Source organism: Anarrhichthys ocellatus, unplaced genomic scaffold (assembly GCF_004355925.1).
Source record: "Anarrhichthys ocellatus isolate YVR2014 unplaced genomic scaffold, GSC_Weel_1.0 scaffold62, whole genome shotgun sequence".
Lineage (NCBI taxonomy): Eukaryota > Metazoa > Chordata > Actinopteri > Perciformes > Anarhichadidae > Anarrhichthys > Anarrhichthys ocellatus.
The window spans coordinates 1051363-1070236 of record NW_022280092.1 but is presented as its reverse complement, the minus strand read 5'-3'; the positions used below and the strand labels follow the sequence as shown (position 1 = coordinate 1070236).

At 42.4% G+C, this 18874-nt stretch overlaps 1 protein-coding gene across 2 annotated transcripts in view; it reads right to left on the bottom strand.

The window, feature by feature from the left end:
- Positions 1-10589: 10589 nt before the first annotated feature.
- The window catches only part of nptx2a (neuronal pentraxin 2a), a 10988-nt gene continuing 2703 nt past the window's right edge, over positions 10590-18874 (bottom strand). Inside the window, exons 2-5 of one of the 2 annotated variants that reach the window (XM_031872281.1) lie at positions 18117-18363; positions 17036-17280; positions 14108-14287; positions 10590-13536 (exon numbers count right to left, since the gene is read on the bottom strand). In XM_031872281.1, the coding sequence (XP_031728141.1) occupies positions 13309-13536; positions 14108-14287; positions 17036-17280; positions 18117-18363 (900 nt within the window). In that variant the 3' untranslated portion in view covers positions 10590-13308. The remainder of the gene's footprint in view (positions 13537-14107; positions 14288-17035; positions 17281-18116; positions 18364-18874) is intronic. The other variant, XM_031872282.1, reaches the window with a different exon arrangement.

Here is an 18874-nt window from a genome sequence, read left to right as displayed (position 1 = left end):
AGGGCGGGCAGGCCTGTGGAGGTGGGGAGGTAGAAGGTGGACAGGTGTCAAGCCCACCCGAGTACAGGCATAAAACACTCTTCCGGTTGGCTGCTTTCAAATTAAATCTTTTGTTGGATCTTATGTCATCGACCACAATCTGCCGCAACATTTTCATTGGTGGAAGAAGTATTCGAATCATTACCTTAAAGTTAAAGTAGTGATACCACACTGTAGAGATATATTTATTATACTCAATTACAAGTACAAATCCCTGTTTTCACAAATTCACATTAGTAAAAGTACAAGATGATGATCGGCAAATTGGAGCTCTACTTATAATATCAAAAGTGAATTCTTTTGTATGCTTTTTGGGATGCACCGATCCGACTTTCTCACTTCCAATTATGATATCCTGGCTTTGGGTACCGGCCAGTGCAACATCAGGCGTGACTGAAAACATTGCTTTCCTAACTCTGAAAATCAAAATGTAACAAATAAATTGTTTATCTGAAAAGTAGTTAGTGACTTAAGTTGTCAAATAAATGTAGTCAAACAATATTTGACTCTGAAAAGTAATAGAGCAGAAGTATAAAGTAGCATAAAATGAAAATACTCAAGCACCGGTACCTCAAAATTGTACTTAAGTACAGTACATGACTTAATGCACGTAGTTATATTGACTATGGTTTAAAACTTAAAGCTTGTTGACTAACTGACAAATGCTTTTAGTGTCACTCTTTATTATCTCCTCATTTTTATACAACCCTGTATATTTGTGGTTGTCTGGATTCACCTCTCATGATTCCACTGAATATTGTAAGTCCCTTTTTCTGACTCTGAAATTCTTGTTTTCTTTACGCTTTTATTTTGAAAGCCTTGTTCGAGTATTGTTCTGTATATTTCAGTCTAGCTTGACACTTTCCGTGGGCAGGTAGAAAAGGTGGGCAGTGAAGTGAATACTGGAGACGGGCGCTCCCTGGAGGCAACTAATCCATGACACAGGAAACACTCATCACACCGTTTACCGTGCTGGACACACCCTCGTTTTGGAACTAAAGGTCGTTATTTATTTGAAAAGTTGTAACTTTTTCTACTAATTGATATAAACAATTTCCCTTAACCCATATATTTCTTCTTTGTGTTCGTGTTCTGGTTTAACTTCATGGAGTGCTGTGTTAACGTGTGCTTATAGTGTTACAGACATCAGTTTTACATAGAACATATATAGACTTTACTAAGATACAACACAACTTGCAGTGATATATAGGGAAATATAAACAATACAGCTTTGGATTTCCATTTGTTCATTCAACAAGTAGCATGCAAAACTGTGACGTAGAAGTAACAAGTGGGAGCTCCTTCTGTAAGTGTCATGTAATGCCATGCTATTGAGGAGGTTTCATGATTCACCACTAGATGTCCCTCATGGTCAGCTGATTTTCTCTCCGGCTGAGAGAAGTTTCATAACCTTTGAGATAAAAAAAAACAAACATATATGTGCATCAAACATGTATTCACACCGAGTGTAAAGTTATTCTTGTTTCAATGCTCAGTGTTTGTTATATGTTCTTTTTTCCTCTTTCTTTTTATATTCTATGACAAGGTGACATGAATAAATTACCAATTCAAACTCACATAGGCCCTAAACTTTCTGCATTATATTTGGACGCCCCAACAAATCAAACAAAGCAGCGGCAAATATCACAAGTGTCAACGGCGAGAGCAAATATGCAAAGCCTTTGCTCTGTAAATGTCATTTGATGTTACAACTGTGGGAAGCTCCCTGCAGCCAGGGGAGCCGCAAAAGGAGCTGAATGTAAAATGAGATTGTGCCCTCAGGCTCTGAACACATACCGCTGATTTCGACATTCAAAAATGCTATACGGAAGTGCCACATACAACTTAATTAGTCTCTAAAGCCACTCTGTGAGTGGTTTTCTATATCTTTCTCCCTCTTCCTGTGTCTCCAGCGTCACGACCGTCCTGACAACCTCCCACTGAGTTACTTTCCTGTAGGCATAAATCAATACTTGTGGAATATTACTCTAAATAAAGCAGTACAAGGGTCAATTCTGAAGGGCTTTTATGTGCTCATAGACGGATGTTCTTACGTTTTTGAGCACTTGTTGTGAATCTAAATCCAATTTAAGTACACTTGGCAAGTCAGCTGTCAGTATTCCCGCCCTGTCAGAAGATTTTTTTTCTGGACGTTGAATATCTACTTTTACCAAAGTTGACCTGATCATTCCATTTTGAGAAATTGTAAAGCACAGCTGAGCGCAGAGTTCGCTGCTATGAAATATACTTTTAAAAACACCCCGGTCTCCCACCGTTGCCCCTTTTACTTCATCATTGAGTTGACCAGTCAGACAATCATAAAACCTGTCAAACTGTCAACTGTGATGACGAAATTGATGTTAATAGCATCAGCTGGGGGCCAAGATGAGAAAGAGAAAAGAAACATGTTGAAGCAGAAAATATAAGCATTGCACGGTATACCTTTGTATGAAACAATTGTGTATAAATGGTACCGTCCTGTGGCACTGGAACAGTGAAATTGAAGGATATGAAACATCACGAAGTTCTGTATGTACCGTGCTCGCTGCCAGTGTTATTCAAGCTCCTTGTGACCTCTCATTCATTGTCTCTGCTGTGCATGTCCTCTCAAGGACAGCCTCCCCATCCGTTGTGACGGAATAGCTAAGTGCAGCAAGGCATTCATAAGACAGCCTGCTTGTGCTGTGCCAGCAAGGCCACCTCTTTTTTACGGATGCCACATCTTTCCCAGCAGTGCTTCACAGAGCGGTGGACAATGCAAACGGCTAAGAATTAGCTTTTACCCCCTTGGAGATGTACTTGTACATGCTTTTTCGCATTCCACAACCTAGCAAGTCTTATCAGCAGTATAGCTGTGATAAAGAACGGTCTGCATATATGTTAACTTAAGCCCCCGTTCTCTGAAACTCTGTACTTCTTTGTTTCATTGACATCATTCATGCCGTTCCTAAAATACTGCAAGGACGGAATAAAGATGCAAAAGTCCTCGTTGTACTCATTCATTGTGACCAACACCATGGCCCGATATGCTGTAGAAGACTATTATTTCCTGATTGAGCTGCAACGCTGGAGTTCATTACTTTCACCAAGCAGGATGATATATCTAGCCTTAATCTACTGGGCAAAGTGAAGAACTGAAGCCAAACAACCAATTCTCATGTACAACGTTGCCTTGGTTGTAAGTAACAGCTTGACCATGAAAATAAAACCCAATATGCTCTTGCTGTGCAAATCGTTCAATGGAACAACTGCATGGTGCATTTAGCAGAAAAACAACATATATCCAAGCGCTTTAGTGACACACCAGCCGCAGAATATCCATTACATGAGCCGTCTTCTTCAGCGTCACAGTATTCAAGGTACAAATCATCAGTAAACACCAGGCGCTGAGCTTTGACAGGCTCATCTTGACGGGTACAGAAACTGGGATTTGAGCAGCTTTTTGGGGGTTGCACTGCACCAAATCATTCCCAGGACAATTTCCCAAGTCAAGGCAGGCATAAATCTCAGTCTAAAATAAAACTTGAATAGATGATGATGTGCTGGTGCCTGGAGGAAGCTGGAAGAACTAGAAGAAGAAAAAAACTCATGTGAAAATAGATTTTTAAAGGAATAGATTTTAGAGGGTCAAAACTATGTCACTCTGATTTAAAACGTATTTTTAGCCATTCCCCAATAGAAGCATTTTTCTAAACTTATTCTAAAGTGATAAGAACAAAGGTCTGAAAAGTTATTCTTGTGCGGAGAAACCACCGATTCACTAAACCGCTGAGTCATCTGCTCAGGTATTCTTCAACATTATACTGAGAAAAGGCAGGGGCCTATTTCATAGTGCAGCTCTCCTACAAAGAGCGAAGAGTCGCACATCACACGTCACGTTTTGTGCCATTTTATTTTCCACTCATGTCCAATAATGTCCTCTTTTAAAGGCGAGATAGACCTTTAATCATCCTCAGGGCGGAGAGCCAAGTATGTGTTGACCTTGTAAAGGGGTAAAATAAATTAGGATAGTACCTCCAGTGTTGGAGGTGGAGGAAGTTTTACTGGACTTATATATCTCCCAACACAGAATCATGCAGGAAACAGTCACCAGCACACACACACACACACACACACACACACACACACAGACACACCCATAAACAGGCCCGAGCATGCATTGGGTACGCAGCAGTGTTTGCTCCTGATGATATTGTGGTCAGCAGTGTGTGAAAATTTAATAACACAGTCGATGTCAGGCGCCACATCTGACTGCCGTGTCGGGGTAAATCTAAAGTCCCCTGCCATGTATGAGCTCGCCATGCTTCACTGACGCTAGAAAACATTCACAAGCAGGAAACAGAGCAGCCGTGATCCCTGCATCAACAAAAAGTGTCCGTTTTATCCATCAAGAGGCTGGTTTTCTGTGCTCCGTTAGAGGCCGCTGAACATTTCAACAGATCTGAAATCAAAGCGGCTCGCACATGTGACTGTAATCGGTAAATGTCACCGAGAAAATGCACTCATTAGTGATGAATGATATTAAGCAACGCAGCCAGCGGAGGGGCCATGCAGCCATGATTGATGCAGCCCTGTTCCTCACCTTCTGTTGACCTTCAGTTGTAGCATCCTTATGGGGCTAATCAGTGTAATCTTTAAAATGCCACACAAATGAACTTCTCCTCCAGGGAGGACAACAAGTGGAGAACGTAATGCTGCCCGGAGCCTGGTGCAGGGCATAGATTCACATTTAAAGATGCAAACAGTTACTATTTTGAAACTCACCTCCGTGCCTGGTGGCAGCAGGTGTTTATACGAGCATTGATCCCATCATTGTGTTTATGCAGAACTCCTTTTGGAATCCAGACACTTTTTGATCACACCAAAGTCACATCTCAAAGCTACAAAAGCTCGTAATGCTGCACTGAGACATCTCGCCCACAAATCTTGTCTGAATGAGACAAGAGCTGTCATTTCTTTGGCACAAAGCTCTGCGCTCGGGGACCTTAACAGAGTGTTTGAAGGCTCTTCGCACACAAATACACACACATGCCTATGCGTTAATTGCTATCTCTGTCATCAAGATTGCCTTCCCTAAATACTCAAGGTTTACATCTGGGTTGATTACACCTTCCTAATCCCTTTGAATCTACGCATCGCCGTCTAGATCTGCCTTATGACAGACAAGAGAAGCTTTGTGTAACATGTATCTGCAAATACAGTACATGCATATGCAGTGTTTATGATACATATGGGAATATGGGACAGTTAGCAAGCAACTCTTTGACGCTTATACGTGAAACTCTTGAATTTGCATTATTGTGCGTGTGTCATGGTCGCTATAAGGACGTCAGTCAAGTAGGGATGAAGTTATGTGTGTTGGTGAGGTGTAACCTATGCTGCTCCGACCATCTGACCATCGTGTCTCATTTATGGTTCAGCAGCGTCATCCTAACAGAATGAAGATTCAGGGAGAGAACGATCATGCATTTTGTATACAGAGGTCAAAGGTGTGTTTGTGTGCGTGCCTGTGCATTTTCCTATAGCTGATTAAACATGGCTGTGTATCTCACCTTTGAGTGGGTACATATTTACACAGGCTTCTAAACGCTCTTCAAAGGGCACCGGTTAGCACTTTTGAAGGCGGTGGAAATAATGCAATGTCCTCCAGTCATTTAAGCGTCATACCATGTGGCTCTAGTTCATAAATCCCACAAGAGGATATGACAGATGTCAGGATTTGTAACACAAACTTAATTTAGGAAAACTGCTAGCTGAAAAAAAAGGCCTTTTAAGCAACAGATGCACACTTCGAAATTTAAAGCAGAATTACCATCTTAGATGCGTCAGAGCCCATAAAACGGCTTCCAAAACAACTTTTAATGCAAACTTCTTAAGTCCATAAACCACATGTCCGTACTCATATCCTGCTGGATTACATCCGGAGCTGAGGATGAAATCAGTGAGGAAAAGGATGTCTTTCGTTGTCTATAGCCTCATGAAGAATGACTTGTCTAGAACAAGCCTGCTATCAATTATGCAAAATGTACTGCTGTTAATGGGAACAACCTTGAAACTCTTTGGCACAACGAGTCAGTCTAAACTCTTGCCGCGATCAATCATGGCCGCTGTAACTCAGGTGAATGACAGTCTCCTGAGTGCCTGCCCGCCTCTAAATCTCCTCCAACTGTGCATATCGATAGCATTTCACCGCCTCCCTAACAGAATGTATTGCGGCTTGATTATTTAACGGTGTTGTCTGCTTTTCGTGACGCGTCGTCAACAAGTATTGAATTGTGTAAAATGGAGCAAGGCACAAACATAATCAAATTATGCAATTATTTTCCATTGATTCAGTGTATTGCCACATGGACTTGCTGTCTGTGTCCTATTTTGCGAAAGCATGCATGTGTGCAGAAAACTCTTATTAGCTGTATATCTGTGTGTGGAACAAACACAGACTCCCAGCGTTTCTGAAAATCCCAGAGTGACAAAACATCTTCCAGAGCCGGTGCACAAATCACAGACTAATCCAATCCGTCCAATCACTAACGAAGTACGCTGTGTTTAAGCAGCATGAGCGCGTACACATTTATATGATAAACCGGCCACTTTTCCTCTGTAAAGCGCACGCGAAGACACGACGCATCTGCTGAAGCTTTACCCAGCATCCTCTGAGCCACGTGGAGGCTGCGGGAGGAACATATGGATAACGTGATGATGCTGACCTTGGCAACAAAGGCTGTTGATCTCAGCTGCCTCGCGCTCAGAGTATCATAACCATTCCTCTCACACCACTCTCAGACACACAGATGCTTATTTTTCATGCTCTCTGTTATTCTGCTGATCCAGTGTCTTCCCTCAGTTGAAAAAAACTCAAATATCAAGCTAAAACTGTTTTTTTTGAAAGACTAGTCACTAAAACATGCTCGGCCATGTTCCTCCATCTGTCGTGGACCTGTAGCTTGTTATTTGTGAGTAATATAATTTGTTGCTTGATCCAAAGCAGGATGCACGGGCTTACTTTCAGCCAGTGGAAACAGGAAGTTCATATTCATAAATAGCACGCAGCTCTATAAATAGAGCCTGCGAGGATTTATGTCCACAAATAAAAGGTTTTACGTCCCCAGATCCCTTCCTGATGAAAGTCACATGATCTACTGATGTCAGCAGAGAGTAGCGGCTCAATCACACCAGCAAGAGTGTGCTCGATATATACGGGAGGGAGGGTTCATCTCTTGGGTAGGAAACATTGGCCGGTGTGACTTCGTTAGCAGCGGTGGAATGATCTAGATAATACACTTATCCACGGCACCTCTGGGGGAAGGCGAGCTGCCGACATCTGATTAGATTCCACAAAGATAAAAGGATCATGAAGAGTCACATGTCTGGTTTAATACCGGGTGACTTTGAGAGTCTATCCCATGAATCAACATCAGACTATAAAGTGATAACTTTCTGTCTTTAATCTCCAGTCAAGAGGCGCTGATTTGTTCATCGCACTTGCGTTCTTTAGGTGAGTTTCATTTTCGCACCTGCTCAACTTAGATCACACTTGTTCTTCATTTTTACACCATGACGATTGGGAAACAACTGATACAGTTCATATTTCTTCTCTGTTGATGGTCAGAGCATTGAGGAATGTGGCAATGTGAATATAAGAGTAAATATTAACCAATGACGTATATTTTGTGTATAGCTTAAAGGAGTAGTTAGACACTTTGGGAAACAGGCGTATGTACATTCTTTCCAAGAATTAGATGAGAAGATTGATACCACTCTCATGTGTTTGTACTGTGAATATGAAGCTAGTCGGTTAGCTTAGCTTAGCACAAAGACTGGAAACAGGGGGAAGCAGCTAGTCTGGCTCCGTCCACAGATATCAAAATCAAACAAGCAGTACCACTAGAGCTCCCTTACTAACAAGATGTAACTCGTTTGTTCAATTCGTTCAGAAACCAAAGTGTAAAAATGACTCATCATTTTCACTGGAATCTTGTCAACCAACAGAGGTTCCAAGAAGTTACTGCATGCAGCCAAGATACAGTTAAACCACAATGTGTCGAGATATATTGTGTGAGTTTCCGCACCTTAGGACAAAGCCAAGCTAGCTGTTTCCCAGTGTTCAGTCTTTGTGCTAAGCTAGGCTTATCTGCTACTGGTTGTAGCTCCATGTTTAGTGTATAGAAAGGAAAGAGGTGTTGATCTTCTCACCTCTCGGCAAGAACGCAAATAAGCATTTTTCCCAAAATGAAGGATACTGAAGGATCATTAATGACCTTGAAACTGAGCACAACCTCGCAGGTTCACACATTTCCCAATAAATAGTTCACACAAGAAAAGAACAACAGGCACAAGCCGTTTTGCAGTCAACGTCTTTATTTGTTGCAGTGGAACACGCGTGTTTTTGGATAAAACAACAGAGCACATTCAGTGATGCACAGTGAGAGATTTGTAGCTGCAGAGCGTCTCTGCTTGTTAAAAGACAGACAGAATAGGACTGTGTTGAATTTGCAGTCCACACAGGTGCTCAAGAGATTGTGGGAGAAATCTATGCTCTCATCCTTGCAGACCAAAAATTACAGCTCATCTTTCCAATTCAATATTAAAGTTTTTTAAGCAGAAATCCCCAGATATTGTAATACATGTAAATGATCTCGGTTGGAACAAATACATTATATCATCCTCTGAAATAGAGAACACAGTGTGGCAGTGAAGCTTTGTAATCTGATATATCTTCTGCTATGAAGATACTGTGTATTGCCTCACAGAATAAAGATGAATGGATATCTTCATCTAGCATCAACAGGCTCTTTGATCTTCAGAGAGGTGGCATTGCAAACTGTCATCCAGCAGATGTTTCCTTTTCTTTGCTGATTAATTTGTTCATCCCTCCCTCATGTCATCTCTGCCTTCACTCTTTTTATTCTCAGTCGCTTAAAACAGCATTTAAGTTTCTCTCCTCAGCCTCTTGAGCATCAATATGTAAAACGTTAGGTAGAGCAGGGATGCTGAACCTCCTCCCCTGGAGAAAGAATGTGCGCTTTCTGTCCCCCTAAAATGGGTGAATAATACTTTACTGATAATAATAAACAAATGTATATTTGGAGAACATATTGTCTTGTACAACCAAAAGAATAGGGAGAGTCCTTGTGTGTCTGATTTAAATATGGCTGCCGGACAGAATCAACGATGGGAACAGAATATAACGTTTTTGATGCATAATTTTATAAAGTCAGTGATACAGACTGAAGGGGGTTTGTGGGTCTCACTAATAGTCTGTGACATCCAAGAAAACAGCAGTTTTCAAATGCCTCGGAGAGCTTTGCCTTTTGCACGGGCTTTTCTTCCATCAGGCTTTAATTACTGAGCCAAAGTCTCGATCCTGAAAGTTGTTTTTCTCACACTTTTTAACTTCGCTCCGTCTTTGGGGCTCCATGGGGACTCCGTGTGCGAGAGAGAGAGGGTGCTAGGAGCAGAATGGCACTTTAATTCTGCCCCTCTCCCCACACCCATCTCCTCCACCCTCTGCAGATCAGCACATGTATCCAATGGCAATCAAATTGTGATTCGATTTTAATTATGGGATCTTGACACACTTTAACACACCTCGGGCAATGTTGGAAAAGCCAGATTATCTCAAGGACAACGGAGAAACGAGCGTACGGACGTGAAAGAAAGCTTTAATAAAATCGTGCCAAATAATTATTCACTGTCGCTCTATCCAGTCATGTGTAATGAAGGAACAGACAAGCTGGCAACGCCACTGAATTGGTAATTTGTTTTTAGTGATGTACTGTTATCATTACATCTGCAGCAGCTGCTGAGATAATTTCGTCACGAAAACCCTCCAGGATTTCCCAAACAAGCTCCACCGTAGTGGGAGAAAAACTCAATCACTTGAGTAAAATCTACTCTTCCCAATTTACCAACAAAGTGTTGCTTTCAGTCACACATACGCTGACACACACTGTTTATCCTGGTGAATCATACCACCGTCACACAGACAGATGATATCTGTAACACTCAAAGATGATGCTTTTCAGCTCAATTCCCCTCTCACTTAGGTTTGTGTTAGTTCCATGCAACACCTTCTGAAAGGTAATTTGTCTCATGCACAATATTCAAATGATGGAGAATGGCTGTTTCTTAGCAGGAGGCGTGATCTGTCAGCAACAATCAGTTTGTCATCAACCCCTGCACATATTTTTCGCCGGGTGTCACGGGAAGACACGGAGCCTCCTCTTCCTCCTACACACCCGCCTCCTCTTCTTCTGCATTGACAGCGTGATGGACAAATTAAACCGGGACTGAAACTCAGAACTTTTGAGTGGCTCCACGCCTTTCACCAACTTTGTCTTGTAGCAACGAAAATAAGAAATTGTTGTTTAATTTGTACAACGTGTATAATTGAAATGATGTTTTCTTGCATCTTATTAGAGAAAAGATTGGATGAGGAACCTAATAGTGATTTACAAATCAACCCACTAATTGTATCTTCAGCAATCATTTGTTCTCCAGACTTCTGAGGACAATCTGCAATATGTTTTACACAAACAAATGTTATATCATTCATTTCAACACAAGTTGATATGTTTTCTTTAATAATTCATTTGTGCTTAAGAGAGCATCATGATGTGCAGTGAATGTTACAGCAGCAATGCGATGAAAATTAGGAGTACAGAATATGCCAAAAGAAACAACAACAACACACATATTTCACAATTCTGGTTGTCTATTGGAGGCCTCAGATTGTTGTTAAAAAAAAAACAGGCCCCCCTGGTGCGTAACCACCAACACACTGGCAGCAGCATCAACAGAAAGCGTTGAGGAGAATGAAGAAGGCTCACAGTGTCCTACATTGTAGAAGCGCCCATAATCCACATGGGCAGATTACTTAATTTCCACCTGGCCGTCTGCCAGTCCAGAGGATTTGTCCACTGCTGACAACATGACATTGCCCAGATGAGAGGACGTATCCTTGCATGTTTATTATGGCTGGTCATACAAATTATATGGCTATACCAACCAGACAAACACCCACATGTCTGTGCGACCAGAAATGTAAAAAATGGGGACTTTTGTTAAAAGGTTTCCTTATTAAGAAACATAAATCACAAATCCTGCATGACCGTGGCAAGGTTACATTCAACTCTGACCTCATCACTAATGCAGTGCAATGATACTTTTTAAGCAAACTGTTCAGACAGCTCGTCAGCTATTCTGTCGCGTTTTTCAGTCGCTACTTTAATTGTCACGCCTGGAATTTGTTCAGTCTTTTATCGGGTGCAAAAGGACATTCAATCAGATGTCAGAAAGGTGCAAAACCTGAATGGATACTGCACATGAAGCTGACTTTAAACCAATGATATAGCAAAGACATTTGTCTTTTTCTCATGTCCCTCTGCTGAGCTGCTACTGAGCTTTAAAAGCTGAAACAGAAAGTTTGAACAAGTGAAAGCACATATGGTTTTTTACAAAAAGGCCATTCACCATATATAAACAAAGCATTTCTATAAGTACTGCTGCATTTTTTTGGTACTTTTTCTAACATATTGTGCTGCTAATGGACAAAAATCATGAGCAGAAAAAGCGAGAAAATACACTTTCTACTTGATAGCCGTCTCTTGACTTTACATTGAAATATTGTTAACAAAGACACTCAAAAAAGTAACAATCACATTGTGTTGGTGACATATCCAACAAGTGCACCCTCCCTTTTACAACATTCTGTGCTGTCCAGTAACTGACTCCCTCATATTGTTTTTTTACTTTACATCAAACTGCATTTTTTTCCTGCGGTGGATAGAAGCTGTTTAATGGCTTGTGTGTCTACTCAGTGAAGAAATTCCACAAGGAAGAAAAAAAGAAACTCTGGCAGTGATAGCGATGTTTATGCCTTTGTTGCCTCTTTTACATTGTGTCCTCCAGCTCCAGGCTTGTTACTATTTTACTGACGAACAGCATTGAAACGAATGTCCACCACAACATTAAGGATGAACAAAAAAACAAGCTGCAAAAAGCATCAGTTTTATTCACTAAGCTGCGCCAAAATCCATTTGATTTCCTACATTATTTTAAAAAATAAATAAATCTATCCGTAAATATCCATGGAACAAAATTAGTGTTCTTGTTCAGCGAGAGCCGATTAAGAGCGGTGCTCTCGTTTGACATCTGCATCTCTAGATTTGATCTGTCTATCTTTATGGTGCACTTAGCTCCGCACTGCTCCCCACCATACTCATTCATGAACAAAATTACCACCCAGATGAGGAATTAAGGATTGTCCTTGAGGGTCAAGCCCAGTCCCTGCCCTCACTGGGCACTCGGCAGGGCTCCACGACTCTGTCGATACGCCGGTCCTGGGCAGCCGTCCGACATCGCTATTGACCTGAGCAGAGCCAGCCCATCCATAAAGCTGTTTGGGATATGGCAGCTGCTCAAGGGGCAGAGAGGTATTAAGCATAGATTTACAAGAATGAAAATGTCCTCCCTCCCTCATAATCTCTGGTCTTTTTTACACGCAAGACAAGCCATACGCCCATGAACATACACACACACACACACACACACACACACACACACACACGCACACACACTTACGTAATGCTGTCAGCACGCTGCATTGGCTTGTTTTGGACGCTCAACACACACTGTATATTGACAGAAAGCATGCACTGTCACTTCTGAACTGACGTCCATTCACTGCTTGGGCTCATGCATACTATTTAGACAGTTTGTAATTTTTCAAAAGTAATCAACAGCAAAAGGTTGTTCTTGTCCACCTTGAACTCATGAGCGTCCACCTTATTTCCCTTGCTTTCTGGTTTCTCTTCAAACAGGCAGTAAGCTCACAGCTCGCAGCATGTAGTCATCTACAATGTAACTGAGGAATACCGTTCCACAGCACATCAAAGCCTGTTGGAGCTCACATTCACTACGAATACAATGCAGCATTGTCAATATAAGGAATGCAACCAAAAAAGAGCTGTTTTCAAAGAGGAGTCAAATGAAAGCTGATCTACTGGAGAGAAAGCGCAGAATGACAGTCATATCATTACAGTAGACTGATGCAACAGCATATCTTCTTCTGATGAGCACACTAATTTGTCTCCTGCAATGTCTTCAGGGCTCAAATTCAATGGACACATCAACAGATACAGTCATATAAATATGTAAAAGTGTTGCACTGGTACCCTTTTCTTTGGGATTTGACTGACACAACAAACAGTCAGATTACTTGGCCTCTCGATCCCCGCGACGATGCTCAATGTCCTTACATCAGATCCTTTAGGAATCAAAAGCACGATCTTCACAGATCTCCAGAGCAGCTTTACTCGCACCACCAAACACTTCCACATTAGCGTCAATCCAAGGAACCACGTTGCCCGGCATGTAGGCTGAGCAGTTGGCCAGACCCACGATGTCCACGGGCCGCAGCACTCGGTCCCACATGTTGAACTGGCTCAGCTCGCCCACGAAGGCCTGCGTGGCGTCAAAACGGCCTCCGACTATGTCCTTCAAGGAGAGGCGGGAGAGGAAAGTTTGTGAGTTCACTTCTGAAGGAAATGTAATCAAACTTTAATTGAAATGCATCAATTCTGTTTGATTTCCATCAAACTGCCAAACAACTCAGAATATTTTTCAGTGTGCTGCCACTTTTAAATATACGTGTTCCGCGGTCTCCAATACCGTGCAACATGCAGCAATCTCACCTTGTGTGCATGACAGAAAACATCCACTCTAATGCAATATGTCTTATTGTCTCTCTGAGGACATCATTCATACGTCACTGTACATTTCTTTAGTATATACACCGGGCTGTCGTGAAGTTAACCGCTCGAATAACCCGCTAGCGCAGCTCCAAAGGGCGTAAAGGTGCCCTTTAGAAGTAGATGAATGAGGTAATACTGAAAGGGCCATGATAGCGTGTGAAGAGCCTCCCTGCCTTCTCTCCCCTGCTCCCTGCCTCTGGCATTGAACTCCGGGGGGAGAATACACCCAGGGATCTTACTGACACAAGGAAACACACACACACGCATGCGAGCACACCTGTTCTTTAACAGCTAAGCTTCTTTAGTGCCCTTACCTGCTCCTGGCCCAGGATGATCACCCCTCCAGGTTTAATTGGGTGCCAGGGGGCCAGGTTGTCCCCGGTGCCCAGACGCTCGCCATCCTGGTAAGCCTCCCAAAAACCGTCTCTGGTCGTCCAGGTAATGCATATGTGGTGCCAGCGTCCGTCACTGACTGACAGAGGGAGCTGGGCCACCTGCTCAGGAGTTCCCAAGAGCAAGGAGCAGGGAGGGAGAGCACAAGTGGAGTAAGAGGAGTCAAGAGAGATTTGAGATTAATTGCGGCATGCTAGAAACAAGGACAGCAATTAGAAGGGTTAGCGCTTCAAAGAGACAGCCCTCTGCAGAGAATTCTCCAGATGAGCCGGTGCGACATATACAATTTAGATTACCCAGGTGACATCAAGGGATAGAACATCCTTCAAAGCAGTTGGGTTGCTAACAGCAAAACAGTGTCCTCTTATGTTCAGAGATCAAAGAAAAACAACTGGTTATTTTACCAACCAATGACATCATAGTCCTCTGAGGATACAGAACAACACATGAGCTTATGAGTGTGTAACTCATTAGCCTTTTCCATATGAGCCTACGGAATTACTTCACACTCGTGTCTTGTTGCAGTTACACATGAACCTGAAAAGATGGGAAGAGTGACTGGAAATAAAATCCAAGCCACTTGCAACTACGGAGGCAATTGTTCTGGTTAAGGATGCCGGGTAGCATCTTAACACCACTGGGACTACAGGGAACACAGTATTATTATACAGTCTGTGTGAGTTGGAATAGTCTCACTGACTGTTAAAGATTTAGACATTTTAAAATGAAAAATAAATTGATGTTGCGTATTCCGCACTACTTAAAATATGAGAGCAGTGATGTTTTGTACAGAAAGAGTTTTATATTAAAACACCATATCCACAGAGCATACACTATGAATACATGACTCACGCTTTTTCATCCAAAAGACTACAAAACTCTCATAAACTAAAAGGTACAATTTTACAGTTAATAAAAATAGTAGAAATCATAATGTACCAATGGCCTTTTTAGAGTTACACTTTTTTGACTTGTCGTGACACCTAAACTGATATCTGAAAGTAATGCAAGTGTTAGTAGGTATGGCTTTGCTTCTCCTGCCTCTAAAATGTCAAAATGTCTGCTGTGAAAAAGGTCCATTGTGTATTTTACTTCTGGTTCAAAGGACATTTTCTTCTTTAGCTCCAAAAGGCTGCAGATAAGGTTCTGCAGATACAATGTTTTAGGAAGGTCATGTACTTATCTACTTCCTACCAACAGTCTATAAGGTTTTGTTAGAAATCAGCTCACATGCACGGTGTCGAAGAAGAACAAGTCCGCCATGTACATGTTGAGTGGTATCAGCAAGATTCTGTAACAATCCACAATAAACTCAACAGAACTGCCTCAAGATTTTCTCAAATTTGGGAAAATTGTCTTCCAGATCACACGGGATTAATAAGCATCAGATTACACGTGCTCACTTGCCAAAACAAACTCGTTTTTTCAATGTTGTACAAGACCAGTTGAATTCATTACAGATTAAAACTCCTGGCAGCTGCATTTGATTGGAAAATAAACACACCAGAAGCATGTTTTACATGATTTGACCTTTGGAGAAGAAAAAAAAAAGAGATATCGACAAAGTTCCTGAACAAAGAGACTAACCATTCTGATGAAGATGCTACTTTATAACAATGAAGATTCCCTCTCTGCATAGCCACCCACAAATACAAAATACAACGTTGCACTTTTTCGTCAAGGCAGCTTTCTGCTTCCCTCTCAGTATGCAGCCAAATGAACGGCATAACAACATGTGCCCCAGTGGACCCTGTTATCACTGCGAACAAGTTCAACACATGGATGTGCTGCTGCACATACGGCATTCATATTCACTGGTCTTGCCTCACTCTCCTCCACATCGCTCTCTTTTGCTCCGATGCTTTCTCTCTCTGTTACATTATAACTTCCTTTTTCCTGGCATCGTCTGATCTTTTGCTCTTTCCCCTCTCTCTCCTCAGCACCCCGTCGCCTCCAAAGCTCTGCAGCTTTTCTATTTCCTCCCCTCTTTCCCTCTTTTCCCCCATGCTCTCATCCCTTTCTCCCACCATCTTTCTCTCGTCTGTCTGACTTGAACACATGTATAATGCATGGTGAAGGGAAAGCTGTGAGAAGACCTGCCTGTGCCAATAACAGCCAACGTAAACAACACAGAGAAAGGGAGAGGAGGGGGGGGGCTCTCCAGTGCGTGAGCATTTTACAAAAAAATCCCCCAAATCCAACATTACACTGCTGCAGAAGTAACTGTACCAACAGAAAAACCTTATCACTACACCATCAACATAACAACTACAGTTATTTTCTTTATGAGGCTAAACGGCGTAAAATATTCATGCTCCGAACACTTTTTTTCCTGTTGTGTTACAGGAATTGAAATCCCGTTCGTTGACTGAAACCTCACAGTATGTGACTGTGTAGCAACAGAGAGCAAAGACGACAAGGCCTTCAAATGAGCACACCCGGCAGCACAAGTTCTCTGATGAATTACTGTTATTCTTGTGTGTGTGTGTGTGTGTGTGTGTGTGTGTGTAGAATGTCGGTCAATGATATGAAATGTTTATAAGGTGCTAAATTAAATATTCAGAGCTGATGGTCAGCGAGTGTCTCTCAGCATATCATGATTGTGCTCACATGTACATACATTAGCTAGAACAACCTGAACATATTCATGAATTCTTTGCATTTAATTAGCGTCACTGCTGATCCACTTTTACCAGCATCATTACAGCCAGCAGCGCTGCCAAGCGAGCATGAATGATTCTGAGCTTCCCTCGGAAAATCAGGGCAGAGGGAAAGAATCAAAGTTGCTCTCCTCTCCATCAACAAATAATTAAAGACCAGTGTGCACCAGTTTTTCATTGTGGACCTACCTTATCATTCACCAGTAGCTCAATGGGGTTGTTCCCCCATTCGATGAGGACTATCTCGTTGGCCTGGCCTGGCACGCCATAAGAGAACGGGGTTCCTATGCCGGGACTGGCGCTGGACTTGAGCCACATACACACGGTGAAGGCGTACATCTCTGGGAGGCTCTTCTTGATGCGTCCATACAAGTAGTTAGTGCGAAGCGAGAGGGACACCTTGAAGTCCTCGGGCGATTTGAAGGCATTATTACCTGTTGATGGACAATAATTATATATGGTTATATGGTTAAAGCAATGAAGTAAGTCGTCTTCCGATGTTGATGCTATCAACATGGTCCGCTGCCACTCATTCACAATGTTCTCCCACAAGCTCAAGCTCAAACTTCTCAGGATCACAGGGTGCTGCACTCTATCCCTGGTACTCGTTATTGTGAGCCCAGAGCTGGGAGACAACAACAGCATGTTACAAATTCAGTGTAGGGCAATCATCAGTGGAAACAACTCCACATTTCCAGCTGACAAAACAACACCACGAAGCCTCAAACGTCACTGTAGAATTGATTCAACACCTCTTGCATCGTCTTGACGTAAATTGAATTTAATAAGGCTCACAAAGGTAGTATTTATTGTGGGGCTGTTGTGGCAACCTCCTTTCAATGTGAGCAATTTACTTTGGTTAAAACTTGAACCCTCAAACAGAACCTCAATCGACTAAGTCTCGGGGGACATGGGTCCCACAGGAGTTGTCCAGTGAGTGGTGACATAATCTTCTAAAACAATTTTCCTCCCGGCAAATATATTCTGTTATTCTGACGTCTACCATCAAAGTGATACCCTGGAGTGTGGACATCCCTCCAATCGTTCTTAAACTAATTAAACATTCAGTATTGCTTTCCAAGCCTTATTTTTCAAGACCCGGAGCTGCTCCGAGAACGTCTCTGAGAAAAAAAGACTTGTGTTCTGAGATTTTTACTTGCATCATCAGGAATTTGCATAGGGATTGACTAATTAGAGCAAAATCTGGCAGACAAAAAAAGTCTGGCATTAAATCTGGCCAACATTTCACAGCACCCATTGTATCACTTACTTTTCTCTAGCTCCGTGATCCTCTCCAGGAGGGAATTGAGGGCGCTCTCGGTGCGTTGGCGGTGGGCCGCTGTTTCGTTGTAGAGCTGGCTCTTCTCCTCCTCCAGATCGGCCACCTTCCGGAGGAGCTGGCTCTCCAGCGCCCCAAGACGCTGCCGCAGCAGCTCTCGCAGCTCTAGTGGCAGAGGAGTCAGAGCCGAGACCCCTCCAGCTGACACGTTTGTGCTGGGGAGACGCAAACTCTGCTGCTGGGAGGCCGAGTGGGAAAGATTGCATGTATAGATAGATGGATGGATGGATGGATGAGGAATGATAGATGATGGATGGATGGATGGATGGATGGATGATGAATGATAGATGATGGATGGATGGATGATTGGATGGATGGATGGATGATGGATGAATGGATGAATGGATGAATGGATGGATGATAGATGGATGATGGATGATAGATGATGGATGGATGGATGGATTGATGATGAATGATAGATGATGGATGGATGATTGAATGGATGAATGGATGGATGATAGATGGATGATGGATGATGAATGATAGATGATGGATGGATGGATGGATGGATGGATGATTGAATGGATGAATGGATGGATGATTGAATGGATGAATGGATGGATGGATGATGGATGATGGATGATGGATGATGGATGGATGGATGGATGGGTTGATGGATGGATGATAGATGATGGATGATTGATGGATGAATGGATGAATGAATGAATGATGGATGAATGGATGGATGG